Source organism: Choloepus didactylus, chromosome 2 (assembly GCF_015220235.1).
Source record: "Choloepus didactylus isolate mChoDid1 chromosome 2, mChoDid1.pri, whole genome shotgun sequence".
Lineage (NCBI taxonomy): Eukaryota > Metazoa > Chordata > Mammalia > Pilosa > Megalonychidae > Choloepus > Choloepus didactylus.
In genome coordinates, this window is record NC_051308.1 from 60,009,166 (window position 1) to 60,031,396 (window position 22,231).

A 22,231-nucleotide genomic window follows, 5' to 3' on the forward strand; every position below is an offset into this window, starting at 1 on the left:
GCTTTTGAGTTGTTCTCACGACTAAAAACAGCACAGTGTTTTCAGATCCTAGCCGGCCTCTGCCCCTACTTTCTAAGTGTGCCAGGTCCCCGCGCCAGGCAGTTCAATCTTTCCGGTCGGTCTGGCGCTTTCTCAAGGTCCCTGCCCCCTCGGTTACGTAAAATCTTCCAAGAGGCGCCCCAAACTTGCTCTCAATACAGGATTCGCCAGACCACAGCCAGAGACGTGTTCTGCGAACTGGCGCGTCCAGTTCCAAGGTTTAACGGGCAGCGGGCGTAGAAAAAGCGCGGAGCTTCCCGGGACCCGCCCTCCTTCCTTCCTTCCCACCCACAGCCTGCGCCCGGCCGAACTCCGCCTCCCGGCGGTGGCTCCGCCTCCCCCGCCGCGTAAAGACGTGCTGCGGCCAGCTTCCAAAACACGGAGAAGTGGATCTCGCGCTCCGTAAGCCCCTCCCGGCCCACAGTCTAGACGAGCCCATTAGGTCTTGTCGGCAGGAAGCCGGCTCGCCGCCTAGAAGGGGGAGCGGACCTCGAGTGGGAACGGACGCCGCCCCTGGTCTGCGCGGGTGAGCGTGCCGCTAGCCCCGGCGGCTCGGGCCTCCTTCCCGTCCTGTTCCTCTTCTTCCTCCCGGCCACGCTAGGCCGCGGCGGCAGGATGACTCTTCTCCCTCCCCGACGTTGTACCGGGTCTCGACCCTGTGTCGGGAACCTGGCGCCCCGCCCGCCGGTCTCTTAGCAGCGCCGTGACGTGCACGAGCCTCGGTGTCCGGAAGGGGTGGGGGGCGATGCCCGAGGCGGGGAGCGCGCGCGATGGGGTGGGGGCGAGAACCCGAGACCGTGCTGGCTGTCTGCCCTGCTGGAGCGGGTTTCGTTTCACCATTTGAGGACTTCAGGTCTTCTTCCTTGCACTCCGCCGTCCCCACCCCACCCCCGTCATTTTTTGAAGACTTCTAGGATAGTAATTCTAAACCTTCAGCTGCATTTTTGTTTTTCTGGAAAATGGAATCTGGCTATTTAACCTAAGATTTTTTTTTGGAAAAAGAAATTTGTTAGTATATTTGATAATGTCCAAATTAGGTTAAAAGACTTTATCATTGTCATTTTGGAAAGATATATTGTTGGTGTGGATAGCTATGAGAGCTTGAACTGAGCTCTAACTCTGAAGAATTATATGAGCTTGGACAAGTTCATATAACTGTAGCTCTGTTTCCTCATGTGTTAAGAGGTCTATAATATAATATGCTTAATGTAGCATAATATATGTGTGTAGGTATATATATATTTAAGCTGGGTAGGTAGCTACTAACTTTATATGGTTATGAGGATTAGATTAATATATGTAAAGCACTGTGCTTGGCACATAATAAACACTGTATAAGAAGTGTTAGTTACATAAAAATAGCATTTCTCTCTATGACTTGTGGTTTTGATTTTTAAATTCTAATTGTGAAGTGTCTCACGTGTTGTGTGAAAATGTACAACGAAGGATTTACTCCCAAATTTCTGTAATATCTGATTTTTCAGAGTGAAAGTAGAGTACATAAAGGACTGTGTTAAGCCCTGAGCAATGTTTAAGCAGTGTGCAATGTTTCACCACTGGTTGTCTGAGAAATCGACTTACCTTTTCACTAGATGAAATTGGTGAATGGAAGAAAAGCTTGGTACCGTTGTGTCATACCTTGTCAGTTCCTTTGAGGCAAAGCCTAAGGACACTAGGCTGACTCCAGGATAACCATGCTGTACTTTATGTAAGATGTGAACTTTGTTGAGAGTTAAATAAATCTCATGTATAATTTCCTCAACAGGAAATTGAAACATGTTTGTTCCAAGATCTCTAAAAATCAAGAGGAATGCTAATGATGACAGCAAAAACTGTACATCTAAGAAAATTAAACCACAAGCAGAAGACCTTCAGCTGGATGAAAGCAGAGATGTTCCAGTTGATGCTTTAGTGAAAACAGAAGCCACAACACCAGGCAAGCACAGGACGGAATCATGTCCCTTCCCCAATCCTGCTGGTCTGGCTGAGACTTGTTTGGTAGGACCAGAGCAGGGTGTGAAGGACAGTGATCTTTCTGAAGAGCCTGTTAAGTCATTTTCCAAAACACAGCGCTGGGCAGAACCTGGAGAACCTGTCTGTGTTGTCTGTGGTCGTTATGGAGAGTATATCTGTGATAAGACGGATGAAGATGTGTGTAGCTTGGAGTGTAAAGCAAAACATCTGCTGCAAGTTAAAGAAAAGGAAGAGAAATTAAAGCTCTGCAGTCCACAAGAAACTGATTGTAAGCCAGAGCCTCCACTTAATACATTTTATGTTTATAGGGAGCACCCCTTTATTTTGAACCTCCAGAAGGACCAGATTGAAAATCTTAAACAGCAGCTAGGAATTTTAGTTCAAGGGCAGGAAGTCACCAGCCCCATTATCGACTTTGAACATTGTGGCTTTCCTGAGGCCTTAAATCACAACTTGAAGAAATCAGGCTATGAAGTTCCAACCCCCATCCAAATGCAGATGATTCCTGTTGGACTTCTGGGAAGGGACATTCTGGCCAGTGCTGATACTGGCTCAGGAAAAACGGCAGCTTTTCTTCTTCCTGTTATCATCCGAGCTTTATTTGAGGTAAGTTAAAGTTCATGTTTTATTTTCAGAAACAAGTGAGGCATTTACTAAGTTTCATCCTTAACTATATTAAAATTGCAAACTGAAATTAAATATGTAGAACTTTGATCACTAATGCTCTTGGTGATTTTTGCTTCTGATAGTTTGTATGAGACATAATTTTAGGGAATTTTTCTTTTTATCATATTGAACCAAAGATCTCTTCATTGAAAGTCCAAAAAGAATGCTTTACTTCTAAGACATTTTCTTTTAAGCAAATTTTCTATTTAAGGAAATCATCATTTGATTTTGGGGGAAAAAATCCTGCTGAGCAAATGAGGTGCAATTTTTGTCTCCAATTTAGCCAGCTGGATTTTGTGTTTTGAAGAAACTGACTGATTTATCCAAAAGTCAAAACACCATTATAGAGTTTGAAAATACACCTTAAATGTGATCTTGCTTCATCTTAAAATAATACTACCTTAGCTTACCTGTACTGTTTGCCAAGCTCTGGTGAGCTTGTGAAGCATGAAGTATAACAGTGAAGGAAATGAATGAAAAATGTGGACAAAGAGAGGAAAATAAAGGAGGGAAATTTGGAAAACTAAACAGTAGTGGTAGATAATGCGAGGAAAAAGTAAAATAAAGCACTAGATGTTAGAAATAAATAGGTAAAACTCACTGAAGGACCAAAATAGAGCTGTCAGGCTGGGATTAGGGTATATATAAGTGTGAATTATTTCAACAAGAAAAGAATGAATCTACAAGACAGCTGAGAAGGGCAAGTCAAGGGTAGAATGCCACACTTTACCAAGATCCTCATGGCACCAGGTTTTCTTTTCAGAGGAAGATGGCTAGAAATGCAATGTCCAGCTAACTAGGTGCAAACCTTCAGTTTCCCAAACACCTTGGTTAATGAGGATCCCTTCTAGTAAAAGTTCTCCCTTCACCCAGTTTTGTTCTCCCATTATGTAGTGTAAGAAATGGGTTCGTTTTATAATGGTTTTGGAGAAAAAGGCAGTGAGTAGAAGGCCTAAGAACTAGTCTCAGATCCATTTGTGCTGATGCGAACACATTAAAATGGAATATCAGTGTGGATATTTAGCTACAGATTAGCAGGACCTAATTGCTGATGTTTTTAGACTTCTTTTTCATGTCTTTGCAGAACAAAACTCCATCTGCACTTATCCTTACACCCACAAGAGAGTTAGCCATCCAGATAGAGAGACAAGCTAAAGAATTGATGAGCGGCCTGCCGTGCATGAAAACAGTGCTTCTGGTTGGGGGCTTACCCTTACCCCCACAGCTTTATCGGTTGCGACAACGCGTTAAGGTAAGCACTGATTTGGTAGGATGTCTTTGTATATTTCTATAAGCAGTATAGGAAATAATTTGTTTTTTTTTTTTTTTTTTGCCTTTAGCTGCTTGCCAAGTAAGCATTAATTTTTTTTAAACGTTTGTTTTATGTAGAAAAGGAAAAGAACAGTGCCTGTTGTATGCACTGCTGGATGTTCTCACATGCATTATCTCATTTAACCATCATATTTGCTCTTGGAGATGAGTTGGTATATCTCATATTTTACAGTTGAGAAGTCAAAACTCAGAAAGATGAGATTAATATAAGGATCCATAGCTAATAAATGATGGTTGCCAAAATTGAAACCTTCATTTATCTGACTCTGCTCTGTCTTAACTGTGCTATTATATGTAGTCTGAATTTTCTGATATTTAAAAGTATATAAAGGCAATGTGTTCTGGTTCTAGCTTTGGAATTTGATAGCATTGTGATCATAGATAAGTTACTTAGCTTTTGTGAGCCTCAGTATTTTTGAGTTTGGATGGGTGGTTGAAGATACCTGCCACATGAGTGTAGGGATACTCTTCAGAATGTTTGACTAAGGGTTTGACACAGATGCTGACCCCTCAGTGCACTGCAGAGTTGGTCTTGAGGGCCCCTGCTGTTCCAGACATTTACCACTTACTGGAGGGTAGGAGATCCCCAAGTCCCAAGTGGCGAGTATTGGGAGGGTGAGGAGGTACTCAGACAGCTCGTGATCACAGTTATTTACCACCTGGGATGAAGCTACTGCAGTATTCAACAGCTTGTGTGGGTGACTATCGGTCTTTCTTATAGGCATGTTGTAAAGAACAATTGAGATGTACTTGACAATTTAAAACATGTAAAATCTAATTTTAAGATCTTGCAAATTGATAGTTAATAGGATTTTAGATCAGTGATTTTGAAGGTGGACCTCCAATATATAAAAAAGATATAAAAAAGATAATAAAGATATTTTATTAATAAAAATACAAGTTCAGCATGGTATTCTTATAAAGTAAACAAAAATATTTTTTGATGAACATCCTGGTTTACATGGATAAGTAGCTGCAAATTCTAATGGCTTTTAAACAATTAATCTTGCATCCCAGGGTCCTCTTTGGTTAAACAAAGATGCTATGAAAAGCCTTATTCTAGGGTCTTAAAAATAAGTTAATGGACCGATGATACTCTCCAGGGTGTAACAGTTAGTAGATTACACACATGAATGGGCACATACAGTGTTTTCTGATATTTTTTAAAACAATCTCAGATTTTAAAAACTATTGCAATGAAATCACTGCCCTCCCTACTACGTGGGATCAGACACCCAGGGGAGTGAATCTCCCTGGCAACATGGAATATGACTCCCGGGGAGGAATGTAGACCCGGCATCGTGGGACGGAGAACATCTTCTTGACCAAAAGGGGGATGTGAAAGGAAATGAAATAAGCTTCAGTGGCAGAGAGATTCCAAAAGGAGCCGAGAGGTCACTCTGGTGGGCACTCTTATGCACACTTTAGACAACCCTTTTTAGGTTCTAAAGAATTGGGGTAGCTGGTGGTGGATACCTGAAACTATCAAACTACAACCCAGAACCCATGAATCTCGAAGACAGTTGTATAAAAATGTAGCTTATGAGGGGTGACAATGGGATTGGGAAAGCCATAAGGACCACACTCCACTTTGTCTAGTTTATGGATGGATGAGTAGAAAAATAGGGGAAGGAAACAAACAGACAAAGGTACCCAGTGTTCTTTTTTACTTCAATTGCTCTTTTTCACTCTAATTATTATTCTTGTTGTTTTTGTGTGTGTGCTAATGAAGGTGTCAGGGATTGATTTAGGTGATGAATGTACAACTATGTAATGGTACTGTAAACAATCGAAAGTATGATTTGTTTCGTATGACTGCATGGTATGTGAATATATCTCAATAAAATGAAGATTAAAAAAAAAAATAAACTATTGCAAGCACAATATGAAGACCTTATTTTTTCTCCTGTGCCTTTTGGAAGTAGGTTGCTAACATGATGTCCCATTTCCTCCAAATACTTTAGACAGTGGGTCCTATAAACAAGGACATTCTTCTACAAAAACATAATACAATTATAGAGCTGAGAAATTAATATTGATATATTTCTACCATCTATTTCTCAGCCCTCATTCAAGTTCTGCTAATTGTCCCATCTTTTTTTTTTTTTTTTTTTTTTGATTAGAAAAAGGATCCAGTGCAGAATCTTGTATTGCATTTGGTTTTGAGGACTACCACCACTTACTTTGAAGAATGTCCCTCAGTTAATTAGGTTGAAGTTATGTATTTTTGCTAAGACTATCACAGAAGAGGAGATGCTTTCTTCTTTTTTATTGCATTCTTTCAGGTGGCACACAATTTTGATTTGTCCCTTTACTGATGATATTTTCTGTAAAGTAACTCGTACAGTTTTTTCCTTTTTGTTAGTAAGTTATTTGGGAGTCGGTGCTTTGAGACTATGCAGATGTCTTCATCAGACTGTCAACTTATTCACTTATTTGTTTGTATCAGAATGGACTCATGTTTTCCTCTTTTATTTAAAATATTTCCTATTTTGATACTCCACTTGCCATCAGTTTGTCCAGTGGGAATTCCTTCAAGTTGGTTTCTGTGTCCTTTTCTCATAGCTCCATCATATGATGCTTCAGGCTTGATTCGTTCTTTCCCTGCCCTGGCCCTGGGATCATGCCTTTCTTCAAGGAGTTTTGCTTCCTTTTAGTAGAGAATAGTATTTAGAAACCAAGATCTGGGTGCTATGTGTGCTCATTGTGGTTAGGCTATCACTGCTTCCAGGACCTAGCAGTGGATAGAGCTAGGGAACATATGTATGTGTGTATATTTTGTATATCTATATTTATTGGAGACTATGAGTTCATGTTGATGATTCCATTGCTAATTCAACTCTACAGGATTCATTTTAGGTTTTCTGTAACTTCCTACTCTGACAGTGAGAAACCTGCCATCCAATATCCTTTCTGTATTTATTCATTTGATAAGTCCTCCTGAATATGAACAATCTCCCGTTGTGGCCACTGTTCCCTCCCCCGCAGTGATGCTCCCCTCACTGGGTTCCAGCAACCTGAGCTGGGCCACACTCTTCTCATGCATACTCCTTACCCGTCCCGAGCTCTAATGCCCTGCGACAGGCCACCTCCCCCCTTTCACCCTCCTTCTACCACTGGGGTTCCAACACTTCATCCACGGCCTCCTCTCTGTGGAGACCCTCTCCTCACCCTGCTGCCACTCCCACTCTGCGTCAGTCTCTGCTCCCTCACAGATGCCCTCCAAGAAAAAACAATTGAACATCTGTCTGTGCAGCAAAACTCTTTCAAGAACAAGGCCAAAACGAAGGCCTTTTCAGATAAACAAAACAAAGAAAGTTTATTACCAATAGATCATCTAAAGAAATGTCTAAGGTAAGATATTTTCCAAAAAAGGAAAATTATTCCAGAAAGGAAGGTATGGGGTGGAAGAAAGAATAGTGAACAAAGAAAATGTTAAACATATGGTAAAAATAAACAAACATTGACTGAATAAAACAGTAATAATGAATAATTTTTAGGTTAAAAAAAAGAAAGTTAAAATACTGGCCAGGTAGGAGAGATTTGATTGGCATTAAAGCATTTATCCTTGATTGTTCAAAAAAAAAAGGTAAAATTGTTGATTTACTTTAGACTTTATTGTTGTGTATGTGTGTGTATGTATGTGCATATATATATATATATATATATATATATATATAAATTTAAGTGGAAACATTAATAGAATGAAAAAAGAGTTTTTAACTTCCAAACCAGCGGTGGGGGGGGGGGAGGGGAACAAAAACAGAATAGAAGGAATGAACTCAATTCAAAATAATTAAAATTGATTTAAATGTTTATGATACTTCTGAAGTACCGTACAGTTCTGTAGACACAGATCCTTAACCTGAGATTTTATCATTTTTGATGATTCTACCATCCTCTTGGTATGTATTTGAAAAGTGGAACACAATTGAATTTATTAGATCATTTGTAACTCCACTATATTTTATGCCAGGCACTGTCTCATTTAATCCTCACAGTAATTAAACCCTTACAATAATTATTATCATCTCCGTTTTCCAGATGAGAGAACAGAGGCTCTCACCATTATTAAATGCTAGAGCCAATATTCTTACCTAGATTTTTGTAAACTAAAAGACCCTACTTTTAACCATTATAACCAATATACTATAAAACTGTTAAGTGCTTAAGTCAACCTTAGAAATCATTGTGCCCTAGCTCTGGATTTAAAAATGAAATAACAGTCCCAAGGCAGTTAGGGAATCTGCACTTGTTCACCGAGCAAGGTAGTGGTCAGACTGCCTGCCAGGCCCCTCCTGGTCTGGTCCCTGCCTAGTTCTCAAGGCTCATCCTGTGCCACCCCCCTAACCCCCGCCCCCTGCAAACCTCACTGGCCATCCAGCCTCAGAACACTCAGAGATGCTTTTCCCTCTGCCTAGACCATGCCTCACCTTGCTTATTCCCACTAATCCTTTAGGTTTTTAGCCTAAGTGTTAGATAGGACTTGATAGGTCCCTCCATAATGGGTTTTAACTGCATACTGAACTAGCAAGACCATGGTGAATGCTAGAAACATACTGACATAGGTGGAAGGCACACTGATAGCATTTATTGGGTTTGTCTGTCTCTTCCTTTATACTATGAGTTTCCCGAGAACAAGGATGGACTATGTCTGACTTATTCATCATTGAATTTCAAGTACTTACCGCAGTATCTAACACATATTAACCACTCAATAAATATAAAATGAATGATTGTTACCTTTAAAAAAAAAAAACAAACTTGCTTTTTCTCTTTCTCTCAGGTTATCATCGCAACCCCTGGACGACTTCTGGATATAATAAAACAGAGCTCTGTAGAACTCTGTGGTATAAAAATTGTAGTAGTAGATGAAGTAAGTAGTAACATTTTAAAGCATTAGTTACATCATTTATGAAAGTTATAGAATAGTTATATAATTGCATTGTATATTCAGGCATTTTCTCCCCTGAAGGAAAAAAAAATCCAGGAATTTTTAAAAAATTGCAGTAGAGGTTCTTAAGCTGCTTCCTGTGGAACACCGCAGGTGAGGTCTAGTGCTACTACACTTAAGCCATAGCTCTCTTTTCCAAATTTACAAAAAACATATTCTCAACAAATATTGCATTCTCAAGTTTTTAAAAATATTTAATGCTTGCTACCATTTGTCTGCAAAAATAAAAGAACTAGTGGTAAATGGGTTTATAAAGAGAAAGTTGGTAAGTAGTTAATGCTTAATTGGATGACTTGTGTGTGTGTGTGTGTGTGTGAGTGATATCTACATCTGTGGTTGTGATTTTCTATGTTACACATACCGTATAGCCATTTTTATGCTTTTGGTTTGCTTAACAAGATGAAGTAAATGTGTTATTATTTCAGGATATTCCACCATGTGAACAAGCTTAGGAACAGAAAGCCTGTGCCAACCCAGACTGGGCATGTGCTCTTCCTGCCTGCAGTGGCCGTCCACCTTCACAAACACGTCCCACAGGCGGTGACAGAGCAGGGACCTGGTGTTACCCAGACGTGATCAGAAATGTGGGTTGCCTGGTGCTAACCAGTGATAGCAACCTGGGCTATAGGATACCAGCAGTAGGATACCAGAGGGTGTGGAAAGACCCAGGATCTGCAAGATCAGGGTTGAGCCTTTTCTCTACCTACTATGAGACCCTTGGGCAAGTCTAATCTCCCATAACTGTGGTGAGGATAAAGTAGTGGTAGTGAAAATGTCTTATAAACTGAAAAGTCTTGTATAAATGTAAAGTAATATTATTTAGTCCTTTAAAAAGTTCTGCTATGTCAGCTTTTTTCTAGCATGGCCTTTGGTGGAATTGATTAATTGTGTCTGATTATTATCAGGCTTACAATCTCCCTCCAAGTATGAGTGAGCTTTCCTTTGCTGATAAACCCATGTTCTAAGTTCTCCCCATTTTAGGAGCCTGACACATGATTCTGGTATGGAATTTAAAGTTAGGTTCTGTTCATCCTTACTTCTCTTCACAGCATCTTCATTTTCTTCAATTAATGAGATTTCATAGGGCACCTCAGCACTGTACTCAGTGTTATGATATAAACAATGTATTCATTCAGCAAACATGTATTCAGTGCAGGTTATGTGCATCCTCTGCCCCAGCTCCCCGGCATTTAAAGAATATGGTCTTCAGGGGAACTGAGCTGGTAGACAACACAATCAGTTATATACTGGGGTTGAAAGAAACTCTTTAGATACAAACTGACTAATTCTGGATAAGTTTGGATGGAGTCACAGAGATGTTTTAAATAGTATTCAAGTCTACAAGGTACTGAAATCTTGTTGGAGGAAAAAGAAACATACATTAGAAGTAAAGGCAAGAACATCACCATATGTATCGAGGTAAGAAAGTACTAAAATGTTTGATAAACCCAGGGGTTGGCAAACTCTTTCTGTAAAGGGCAAGGTGGTAAATATTTTTAGCTTTGGCCATATGGTCTCTGTGGCAACTACTTATTACAACCGTAGTCAAGATGTAAATGAGTGGGTGTGCCTTTGTTCCCATGAGACTTTATTTCCAAAATTGTGTAGCGGTTCGAATTTTTCCCAAGAGACATAGTTTGCCAACCCTCATGTAGGCTATAAGTAAAATAATCAGACTGTATATGATATGCTAATTGTTCAGGACAGTAAGGTCAGAAAGAGAAATAAGGCAGTGAATTTCCTGGCACTAGAAAAAAATGGTTTCTCAGAGGTAATGGGTTTTGACCTGGGCCTAAAAGGTAGGAAAGGATTTAGGAAACTTCTGAGGAAGTATCAAATACTGCAAGTGAAGAGATGAACATATGCAGAGTCAGAAAGTCAGAGTGTGTGTGCAGAGGGGGCAGAAAAGAGACAAGTCAGCCTGAAGAATTCTTCCTAAGAAACAATAGGAAGTAAAGCTGGGTGGTTAGGGTGGAGTCAAATTATAGAGAGCCTTGAAAGAGAGACAGAGGAACTTGGATTTGATGTGGTAGACATGAGGCTTTCTAAATTATTGAGTGGGGTTTAACATGTTGAAAGTGGTAGTTTAGGAAGGTTATTCTGCTGTTCTGTGCAAGAGAAATTGAAGAAGACAGAATCTGTGGAAGCAGAGCAGCCAGCAATCCAGATGAGAGGTGAGAAGGGTCAGGGACAGGGTGGAGGCAGTAGGAGTCAAGGAGAAGGGTTAAATCTGAGAGTCACATAAAGGAATAATTTATGGTCTTGTGATACTTGGCTATGAGAAAGGAAGAATGTGGTAGAGATGACTGTAAAGTATGGTTGGGCCTTTCATTTTTAAAAAGGGCACTTGGGTGAGGGACTGGGTCTTGGTAAAAATATTTGAGTTTGGTTTTAGGCATGTTGAATTTCATATGAATAACGGAATCTCTGAGGAAATATGCATCAGAATAGAAAATGCGCATCAGAATCCGTGAGACGTGATGATTCCTTTAAGGGAGGAAGCTTAGAGAGAAATAAGCAAAGAGAGACAGGAGGACTGGGGCCCACGGCTGGGCTTGTGGAGTTTGTAGAAGAGTTAATAAACAAAAAGGTAGTTTAAGAGCTCAGAGAGGAGCTGGGAACGACACATATCCCCAAAGAAGAGAGAAGGCACTATTTCAGGGAGGTGAGGCCACAAGGATGGTCAGGAATGAAAACTCAGGTAATTCCTTTGGAATTAGAAGAATCTGCTCAATCACCTTTGTGTCCTCGATTATACTTGTTCTTTAGCCTAGATGCTTTCCCACTCCATCTACCTGCTTTTCCCTCTTTAAGTGTTGGTGATTCTGTGAAGCCTTCCTCACTCCTGAGACAGATTTTAGGCTTGCTTTCCTCTTTGCTCTATTGAAGTCTGTACAAATTTTATTTCTTTTGTACTGTATTCCCTGCTGTATCTCTAGAATCAAGCCCAGTGTTTTTTCCAAGTTTCCCTAATGATAAGAATCACCTGAGTGCCCAGTGAATGTAATAGATGCCCAGATTTGACACTTGGATATTCTGAGACCATAGTGTCAAGTTAGAGCCAGGCATCTTTAAAAACTCATTCCAGGTAATTCTTACCTTCAGAAAGCTTAGAATACACTGATTAGCAAGCTGCTTGTTGAGTACTTCAAATTAATGAGTGTACATTTATTTATCAAATACATTTTTAGGGCTTTTTATGTGCTTGATGCTATTCTTGGTTCTGAGGATACAATGAAAAGTGACAGACAAACTCTCTGTCTCGTGGAGCTGTGACTTGTGTACACAAGGTAATATGACAGAGACCAACTGGGGTAGTCAAGGGAGGGCTTTCTGGATGACTTTCATGCTGAGAACTGAATGAGAAGGAGCTAGCCATGTGAAAATCCTTTTGGAAGGAAGACTGCTTCAGATAGAAAAACTGCCAGTGAACAGGTGCTAATGTGGGAACACATGTGGAGTATATGGGGACAGAAAGAAGGCTGGTGTAGTAGGATCATGGAGAGTGAGGGGGAGAGTAGTAGGAAGTGGGTAAGGATGAGACCATGTTGGTCATGGTTAGGAGTTGGATTTTACTCTAAATGTGGTGGGAAGCCACTGCTGGTTTAAGGAGAAAAGAAACAAGATCTGATTTACATTCAAGAAAGATCTGTCTGGCTGCTAGAGAATAGAGTTGGGTTGGGGGAGATAGGAGTGGAGCATCTCATGGGTGTGAGCTGGTGATGGTGGTGAGCTGGAGAGAAGCAACAGGATTTGGGAAGTGTTAGTGTCAACAATTGTTAATGGATTAGATGTGGGTAATGAGGAGGGGAAACAAGAGTGACATATGAGTTTCTGATGATACCATTTCCTGAGATATGTTCTGAAATAGGAGTGGGTTTGACAGGGATGAAATAAAAAATTCCATTTTGAACATGTTAAATTAGAAGTGTCTGTTAATCCAAGTACAGATGTTAAATTGGCAGTTGGATTCTGTCACTTAAGTTCAGAGAAGCAGTTGACCAGAGAAAAGATGTTGGGAGTTTTTGACATATACATGATATTCAGAACCATGGAATCTGTTGCATTTACCTGAGGAGAGTGTAGACAGAGAAGAAAAGGGGGCCTCAGACACAGCTGTTGGGATTATCCGACATATAGAGACTGAGCCACAGAGAAAGGAAACTGAGAAGGAGTGACCAGTGAGGGAGGAGAAAAATCACGACAGAAGAATATCATGGAAGAACAGTAAGTTTTTGAAGGAGGTGATCAATTATGTCATATGGTGTAATTTTATGTTATATTTTAAGCATATGAATACTGTAAATTAGGGCTTACCCATCTGTTTTCCTATTAGTCCATAAATTCTTTGAATGTAGGGTCTCTTCATGTGTCTTGACCACCCAGCACACAGCAGAAGCTTGGTGCTCAACACTGCAGGTTCTAGGGCCAGATTGTCAAGGTCCACATCTCAGCTCCACCACTTAATAACTTTGTAGTATGTCCAGTGTGCTCATCTGTAAATGTGGGGTTGTAAGAGAGCCTACCTGTTATGGGTTGGTAGCAGGACATATATAGCACTCAGATAGGATCTGCCTGGCAAGATAGGATCTGCCTGGCACCTTCAAGTTCCATGGAACAATATTTACACTCACTTCGTGTGATGCATTTTTATTCTATCCCATCTTCTCCTAATTTTAATGCTATTCATGGCCCATTCAGCTGTCTAAATACTTTATTACTATATTATATGAGTAATACATGCACATTAAAGACAATTTAGAAAATAGGAAAACCAAAACCAAAACCAATGTTCTTACTGCCTTAAAATAAGCATGGTTTGTATGTTTCTTTTCAGATATTTTTCCCTGATACAGCTTGTTAATGGTCTTGAATGTCTGTACCTTATCCTATAGACTGAGGACACTCGAAGAGTTTTAAGCAGGAATATGTGATTATCAGACTTATGTTCTAAAGTGGAGAATAGCCTGTAAGCAAGCAGGCTGGTTCCCAGGAAGGGAGGGTTTGAGCCAGGACAGTGACTGTAAGGACAGGGAAGAGAGATTCCCAGACATATTTAGAAGACTAAAAGTAAGGGAGAGAGGCAATAGAGATGTCTGGGTTGCAAGCTAATAGGTGAGTTTAGTTCTTTATTTTCCTATGTTTACCAAGTTTTCTACATTGAGCATATTACTTTGATTATTAGGGAAAAAAATAAATACCTTTAAAAAAAAAAGTAAGATGGCTGTTGAATTTGGTAGTTGGGGTGACTGACAGCCTAAAGGAGAGTAGTTCCTGTAAGGTGAGAAGGTGAAGACGTGGATTGCACTGTGAGCAGGAGTTGAAAGAATGGAGAAACGGAGACAGCAAATCTAGGCTACTCTGTAAGGAAGCTTGTATGAGAAGAGGAGCTGCAGGCACTTATTTGTAATGGCCAGGAGAAGCAAGCCCATTTACTGAGATGAGTGGGGCATGGTGGGGTTATTGAGGAAAGTAGGGAATATTTGGAAGACTCACTGTGTGTGTGTGTGTGTGTGTGTGTGTGTGTGTGTGTGTGTGTGTGTGTGTATTCTGTGTCTCATAATTAATTGAAACATCGTCTGAGACGTGGCTTCTAGGCAATCTCTTAAATGTTTTATATACTTCATTCTTAATCTCATTAATCCTCATAGCAGCCCACAAAGTACTATTATTCCCATTTACAGAAGGAAATAACTGCAGTCACAGTGCCTTTAATTAACTTGCTCAAGGTCATAGATGGAGCCAGAATTCAAACCCAGACAGTTGTGATTATTTTATGTTCTTAAATGATATACAGTGAATAACATTAAAATGAGTGTTCAAACTTTAATCTAAATGATAGTACCTAGTGGACATTTAAAATACACTGTCTTAATAAAGTACATAAATATCTTGTTCCCAAATTATAGGCACTGGATTTTATTTGAAAATCAAGGTAGCCTTAATCTTATTTTTTTAAAGCAGTACTAATTTAAAAATAAACTTATTTGCTTGGTAATAATACATGTGCATTGTTATAAAACCAAACAGTATGGAAGTACTGTATGTATCAAAGTGACAGCCCTCCCAACATTAAATATTTGCTATTTAATATTTTATTATCACTATAGCATATGTTCATGGTAAAAAAAAAAAAATCAAATTGCAAAAAGCTATAAAATGAGCCTCATGCCTTCTCCCTAGTAGTAGCAATTGATTTTCTTCAGTGTATACACATATAACACTTTGTAACACAAATGGTATTATACCATACATAGTGTTTGTTCTATCCTTGTTTTTTTTCTCCTAGGAATAGGTGTAGCAGTCATTCTGTATCATTTAATACAGGGCAACACAGTGTTACATTGTATGGATATACCATAGTTTACTTACCAAGTCCCCTGTTGATGGATGTTTAGGATGTGTATGCTTTTTTGCTAATCTTAACGCCATAATGAAAATCTTTGTATATTGTTGCAAACATACATAGTTACACAATATTTAATTTTGTATAAATGTGTATTTTCTCCAATTGGTCCTTTTTATTTAACATTGTTGTATTTTATTTTTCTGTGTAAAAGTTTCTCATTCTTTTAAATCTTTAATTGTCTTTAGTTGGACAATTCTGGGTTTTAATGTCAAGCAATACTAACTTTAAAATGCTTTTATTTTAGGCTGACACCATGTTAAAGATGGGCTTTCAACAACAAGTGCTTGACATTTTGGAAAACATTCCTAATGACTGTCAGACCATTTTGGTTTCAGCCACAATTCCAACTAGCATAGAACAACTAGCAAGTCAGCTTCTGCATAACCCAGTGAGAATTATCGCTGGAGAAAAGAACTTGCCTTGTTCTAATGTACGCCAGATTATTCTGTGGGTAGAAGAACCAGCCAAAAAGAAAAAATTATTTGAAATCTTAAATGTGAGTAGTAAAGAAGTCAACCCTATCTTGTAGATTGTGTTTACATGTTTTACAGCTCTTAAGAGAAGAATTTTTGATGCAGCTTTTGGGGAATTTGATGTAAGTATTTTTTAATAAAAATTACTTTATTTACCTCAGAATTCTGTGAGGATAAAATAAATTTTTATTTGTGAAATCTGAAAAAAACATTTAAATATAAAGATTATTCCTAAATAATATTTTTTCTTTCAAAAATTTCTACTAGTTTTCTATGTAAAGTGGAGGCTATTCTGCCCTTTGGAAATAGAATTTTTTTTTAACTGTAATTTGCTTAAACAGATATTTTTTAAGTAAGTCATATGTGTGCACAGTATAGTTACTCAAGAATATTGAGTTAAATATGATTTTATGGTCTTATGAATACTTCAGAATTATATTAATTGCACTTAAAATTTATGAATTACTTCTGTAATACTAATGAAATAATGGAGGGATACAAAAGGCAATAGAATGTCTGACTTCTGTTTGCTCTTATTTTAAAGAAAATGCTCTTTTTAACAAAATATACCTTAATAATATTTATAAAACTATTGAATAACCAGCTTGTTACTAATGTTTTCAGAAAAACCTTCCACTGTAAGTCATATTACTTGAATAATTTTAAATATGTATTTTTTATCTTTCAGGATAAGAAACTCTTTAAGCCTCCAGTATTAGTATTTGTAGACTGCAAACTAGGAGCAGATCTGTTGAGTGATGCAGTTCAGAAAATCACAGGTTTAAAAAGCACATCCATACATTCGGAGAAGTCACAAATAGAAAGGAGAAGCATATTGGAGGTTTGACATTCAGCATTCTCTATTCTTCCTTTCCCTGTAAAACCTGTTTTGCCCCAATTTCAGGAAACACCATATAACCAGCTGGTCTTTAAAGCAGACCCTTTTTTTAATGACTCTGAAAACGTTAGTTAAGCTGTGACCGTAAGTGACTTGCTCAGTCTTCTGTGTTTTTGGAGCGATGAGCCTTGTTCTCTAGGGAGTATATGCTAAATAGATTACTAATTCAGAATCCACTGTTTCTGAAATCAGGGTCACTTTAGACTGGGGCAGAGCAGTTGCTCGCCTTTGGAAAAGGCTTGCCTGAGTACGTTAATAGAATAAATTTGGTGGCAGTTGGGGAACTTAAAGTACATACATTTTTTCAGATATTTTAAGATCTATGTTGAAGTAATCACAGAAAATAAAAGATAGTTGAACTACGTAAAACCACATACAATAAATTCTGTAATAATAGATTTTGTTGCGTTCTTGGAAAGGGATTACTTGACGGAGACTATGAAGTCGTAGTGAGCACAGGAGTGCTGGGACGAGGCCTAGACTTGATCAGTGTGAAGCTGGTTGTCAATTTTGATATGCCTTCCAGTATGGATGAGTACGTGCATCAGGTAAAGAGGATTTTATGTTGCCACTGTTCTGTTCTTGAGATTTTTTTTTAGGTAAAGCATTGTCAATATAATGTTAAGTAGAAAAAGCAGGACATAAAGCTTTATATAGCTTTCCTTTTAAAATATTTAAACTAAACTTTGTTTTTGAAGACTACGTGCATAGCTGAAATGTATGGAAAGATGACTGAACGTAAGTAATCTAAAATGTTAATTTTTTAAAATTTTAGATTGTAGATTTTTGGCTTATTTTTATTTCCTTTTTCTGTTTTTTATTTTCAGCATGCATATTAATTGCTTCTTTAAACAGAAAAAAAAATAAACTTTGTTTAAAAAGATTGTTTCAGATGAATGTATCTGGCCAAAATAAAATTGATCCTTTAAAGTATTTGCTTTTATAGGAATCTTTTCTTCATCTCTTCTTCGTATCCTTATTTGTTCTAGACTTTCACCTATTAAAGTTTTGTTACTTTCCTTTGCTGTCAAAGATAACAAAAGCTCTTCTTTCTAGCAGAAATGGAGCCTTCTCTTAGTGCCTCTGTGTTATCTTGCTGACTGCTACCGGTCTTCCTTCTCGGGCATCACTTACACACTCTTCAAATAAAGCCTTTCTCTAAAGTTCTTAGAATCACCTCTGAATGCTGCATTTACTTGAATCACTCACTGAAAAGCACTTTCAGTACCTTTAATGCACTGTTGCTTTTATTTTTACTTAGATTTAATAATATTGTAGTCCCTCTTTGATACCATTTCATTTATCTGCACATATGGGAATTGAGTATTCCACAAGAGTTGATTGCTCACACAGCTGAAGTTTATTTTCTTTCAAACATTTATTTTAATAGTTTTGGATGAAAATCTTTCTAAAGTATTAAAATATTTAAGAAGTTTCTCTGCTTTTTAAACAGAGTATATGATTTTAATTATTTGACCTTTTCTTGATATCCTAAAGTCAATCCTGTGGCTCTCAATTCTTCACAGAGTATCATGCTATAATACAGCAGTGGCTTCAGGGATGGTTGATACTCAGAATGGCCCCACATACCTATGCTTTTATAGTTCTGTATTCTGGGTGTTTTTTTGCTTGAATAATTGAAGTACACATACCTATAAAAACAAGTAAAGTCAATAACAAAAGATATAAAATGAAAAGTGAGTCTTTTCTTATCTGTTCATTCATTCCTACCGTTGAGGGGCTGTGGCAGTTAATTATGCAGAAACTGTAATCATGTGTGTGTGTATGTGTGTGCATGTATACACACGTATGTATGTATCCTTTTACACTTTTTGCATAAATGGGACCATGTCACACCAACTGCTCTGTGCTTTGCTTTCTTTATTAAATGTCTTAGACATATTTGCTTATCAGCACAATAATGGCTCCTTTTAGTAAATGTTAACATGTATTGAATTTTCACTATATATCCAGGCACTGTTTAAGCTCTTTAAATGTTTTTACTTATTTATTCAGGTTTGTTCTGTTTTAATGATTGCATGGTAACATGCCATATAGATGTTCTCTGATTTATTTAACACATCGTTTACGGATGGACAATCGAATATTTCCAGGTTTTTGTTATTAAATAATGCTGCAGTGAATGTCCACATACTTACCTCTTTGTGTCTCTTGTACTAGTATCTTTGTAAAATAAATTCCTGGAAGGAGAACTAATGGCCAAAGGATATGTATATTAAAATTGTAATAGGTGTTCTCATGTGTCTGCTTTTTAATTTTGGAGGTGGGTAACTTCTGAGGAACTAATTTGGTATTTGTATTAACATCAGCTGTCTTTTAGAGTTTGTAGGCTATTGCAGTTGTTTTTTGAATCAGCTTTATATTTCTATGTAAAATATCTCAGTATAAATTATATTTTAGAAGTTATAATTACATACCATACATTTCATCCAAAGTGTACAATTAAACATTTCTTAGTATATTCACAGAGTTGTGCAACCACCGTCACAATTTTAGAATATGTTCATCACCCAATAAGAAACCCTGTATCCATTCACAGTCACTTCCCATTCTCCCTAAGGCTTCCAACCCTAGACAACCTCTAATCTACTTTCTGTCTCTATAGATTTGCCTATTCTGGAAATTTCGTATGAATGGAATCATGTAATATATGGTCTTTTTTTTTTTTTTTAATTAAATCTTTTATTTTGAAATAATTGTAGAGTCACATGCAGTTGTAAAAGCAGTACGGAGAGATTCCATTTTGCTTTACCCAGGTTTCCCCAATAGTAAAATTTTTCAATATCACAGTATCACAACTGGGATATTAACATTAATAGTCAAGATATGGAACATTCCCATCACCAAAAGATTCCCTCATATTACCTTTTCATAGGGCATAACCACTTCCCTCCTACCCCCATCCCCTCCCAAATCCCTGGCAATCATTAATCTGTTCTCTACTTCTATAATTTTGTCATTTTTAGAATGCTATATAAATGTAATCTTACACTATGTCCCCTTTCAGGGGGGTGTTTTTCAAGCAGGTTAATTCTCTGGAGATTCATCCAATTGCTATGTGTAGGAGATCTTTTCTTTTTGTTGCCAAGTGATATTCCTTGGTATAGATGGACCACAGTTTGTTTATCCATTCAATATGTGATCTTTTGTGACTTGTTCTTTTATTTAGCATAGCATTATCAAGGTTCACCCATGTTGAAGCATATAGCAATATGTCATTCCTTTTTATTGCCAAATAATATTCCACTGTGTGGAATGTTCTACTGTATGGAATGCTATCCATCCATCAGTTGATGGACGTTTGTGTTGTTTCCACTTTTTGAGTTGTTTATAATACTGCTGTGAACATTCATGTACAAGTTTTTGGGTGTGTTTTCATTTCTCTTCGGTATATACCGAGGAGTAGAATTGCTGGGTTATGTGACACTTCTATGTTTAACATTTTAAGGAACTATCAGACTGTTTTCTCAAGTAGCTTCACTATTTATATCCCCACCAACTATGTATGAGGGTTCTGTGTCTTCACAGCCTCATCAGCTGTATTATTGACTAACTTTTCAATTATAGACATGCTACTGGGTATAAAGTGGTATCTCATTGTGGTTTTGATACACTTTTCCCTGTTGGCTAATGATTTTCACCTTATTTGCCATTTGTATATCTGCTTCAAGAAAAGTCTATTCAAATAATTTGCCCATTTTTTAGGTGGGTTATTTGTATTTTTATTGTTCACTTGTAACATTCTTTATACATTCTGGACACAGGTCTCTTATCAGAGAGATGATTTGCAAAATTTTTTCCCGTTTTGAGGGCTCCAGTTTTTTTTATATTTTTATTTTTATTAGAACAATTCAATCAAATAATTAAATAAGATAATAATAAAGGCTAATAATGGAAAACAGTATTCCCTTGCTTCACTTCTCCACACTCCCCAGTCTCATTCCCTACAGGCTACCCCTTTTCATTTTTTTTTAAAACAGGTTGCTTTTACAGTTTTTAAAGTGCCCTATACATTGGTGGGGATCATTTACATATTTCTGAATTATAGACTTAAATTCTACATTTCAGTTAAGGAGCTGAAATTGACCATGATTGTCTGTGTTTCCCCCTCTTCTGAAGAGTTTCTAAGTATATTTTTATTATATATTTAGAGAAAAGTAAATTTTATTTCTTAACTATGTATCTCCATCACAGATGGTTCAATTTGATTCTGTCAAAATGAGAAATAGCATTATGCAAAAATGAAATAACTTAATCTCACATTTTAAGTCACTTCAGTCTGCTAAAGCAGATATTCCTCTTAATACAGAGACTTTCACAGTTTTTTGACTTTTACCCACTGGACGGTAAGAAACATCTTGATGTCATGACTCCCCTACACACACACGTACGTGTGCATAATTGAAACTCAGGTTTCACAAACATTACTTTTACTATGTATGATTGCTCTCACATTTTCTGTTTTGCTCAACTTCAAAGTGGCACCTCACAAAATTGATTTCACAAATATATTGAGATCCATGGTTTGAAAAATGCTATCTGAATGAATGTTAATCCTAATAAAGCTTCTTTAAATAATAGTCTTTCTTTTCTTTCAAGGGGCAGTAAGAATGGCATATGAACATTTTGAAAATTGTTTGCATTTCATTTCAGGTTGGAAGAGTGGGGAGATTAGGTCAAAAAGGAACAGCGATTACTTTCATCAATAACAATTCAAAAAGACATTTCTGGGATATTGTAAAAAGAGTAAAACCCACAGGATCCATTCTTCCCCCACAGTTATTAAACTCCCCTTACCTTCTTGACCAGAAGAGAAAGGAGCAACAGAAAATTAAACAGTCACAGAGTGATCTTGTTACAGGAGCTAATCTTATGGACATTATTAGAAAACACGATAAAAGTAATTCTCAGAAATGATTTGAAATGCCACTTTGACTCATTTTTTCATTGTGTATTGGTCAGCAAAATTTCTGTGTGTTAATACTGTGTGGTGTTTGAGTAAATGGGGCATGTACATAAAACATGAAAGTTAAATGTGATTTTTTTAACATTTAATAGAATGTCAAATTTGTACAGCAGAATTGTATTTATTTCCCTTCTTAATTCTAATATGCTAAAAACAACTCGGGAAAATGAATTGCTAAATAAAATAAAATGTTTTCTCTGGACAGAGCCGTTTTCTTTGTAATAAATATTCCTTGGAGCTACTGTCAGAACCAGAAACCTCCAGGACAGAGTCTGACCCAGAAAGGTGATTCTTTTATTTAGTATCCCTTTAGTCAGAACTACTTTTAAAAGAGAAATATGAAATATGTATTTTTTATTCTTGGTTGTTTTCCCTTCAGCTTGACAGACATAATTTTAAAAATATTTAATATGGGCTGTTTGTCAAAATGTCAAATTATGTTAGTGTTGCTTTGCTATTATAGTTTTATTTTAATGTTGCTTTGCTAATTCAATTCATG

At 37.5% G+C, this 22,231-nt stretch overlaps 1 protein-coding gene across 5 annotated transcripts; it reads left to right on the forward strand.

Moving 5' to 3' along the window:
- Nucleotides 1-414: 414 nt before the first annotated feature.
- On the forward strand, nucleotides 415-21,934 carry DDX59 (DEAD-box helicase 59). Of its 5 annotated transcripts, none has more exons than XM_037825082.1 (8): nucleotides 415-441; nucleotides 1,805-2,619; nucleotides 3,764-3,931; nucleotides 8,798-8,887; nucleotides 15,619-15,870; nucleotides 16,536-16,688; nucleotides 17,165-17,293; nucleotides 21,420-21,934. In XM_037825082.1, exons 2-8 carry the CDS (start codon nucleotides 1,816-1,818, stop codon nucleotides 21,681-21,683), a joined length of 1,860 nt encoding a protein of 619 aa, XP_037681010.1. In that variant the 5' UTR covers nucleotides 415-441; nucleotides 1,805-1,815; the 3' UTR covers nucleotides 21,684-21,934. The 5 variants fall into 5 exon arrangements, with proteins under 5 accessions (XP_037681010.1, XP_037681007.1, XP_037681006.1 ...); XM_037825079.1 differs by having other exon boundaries at nucleotides 428-565; XM_037825078.1 differs by lacking the exon at nucleotides 415-441 and adding an exon at nucleotides 808-1,001.
- The last annotated feature ends 297 nt before the right edge of the window (nucleotides 21,935-22,231 follow it).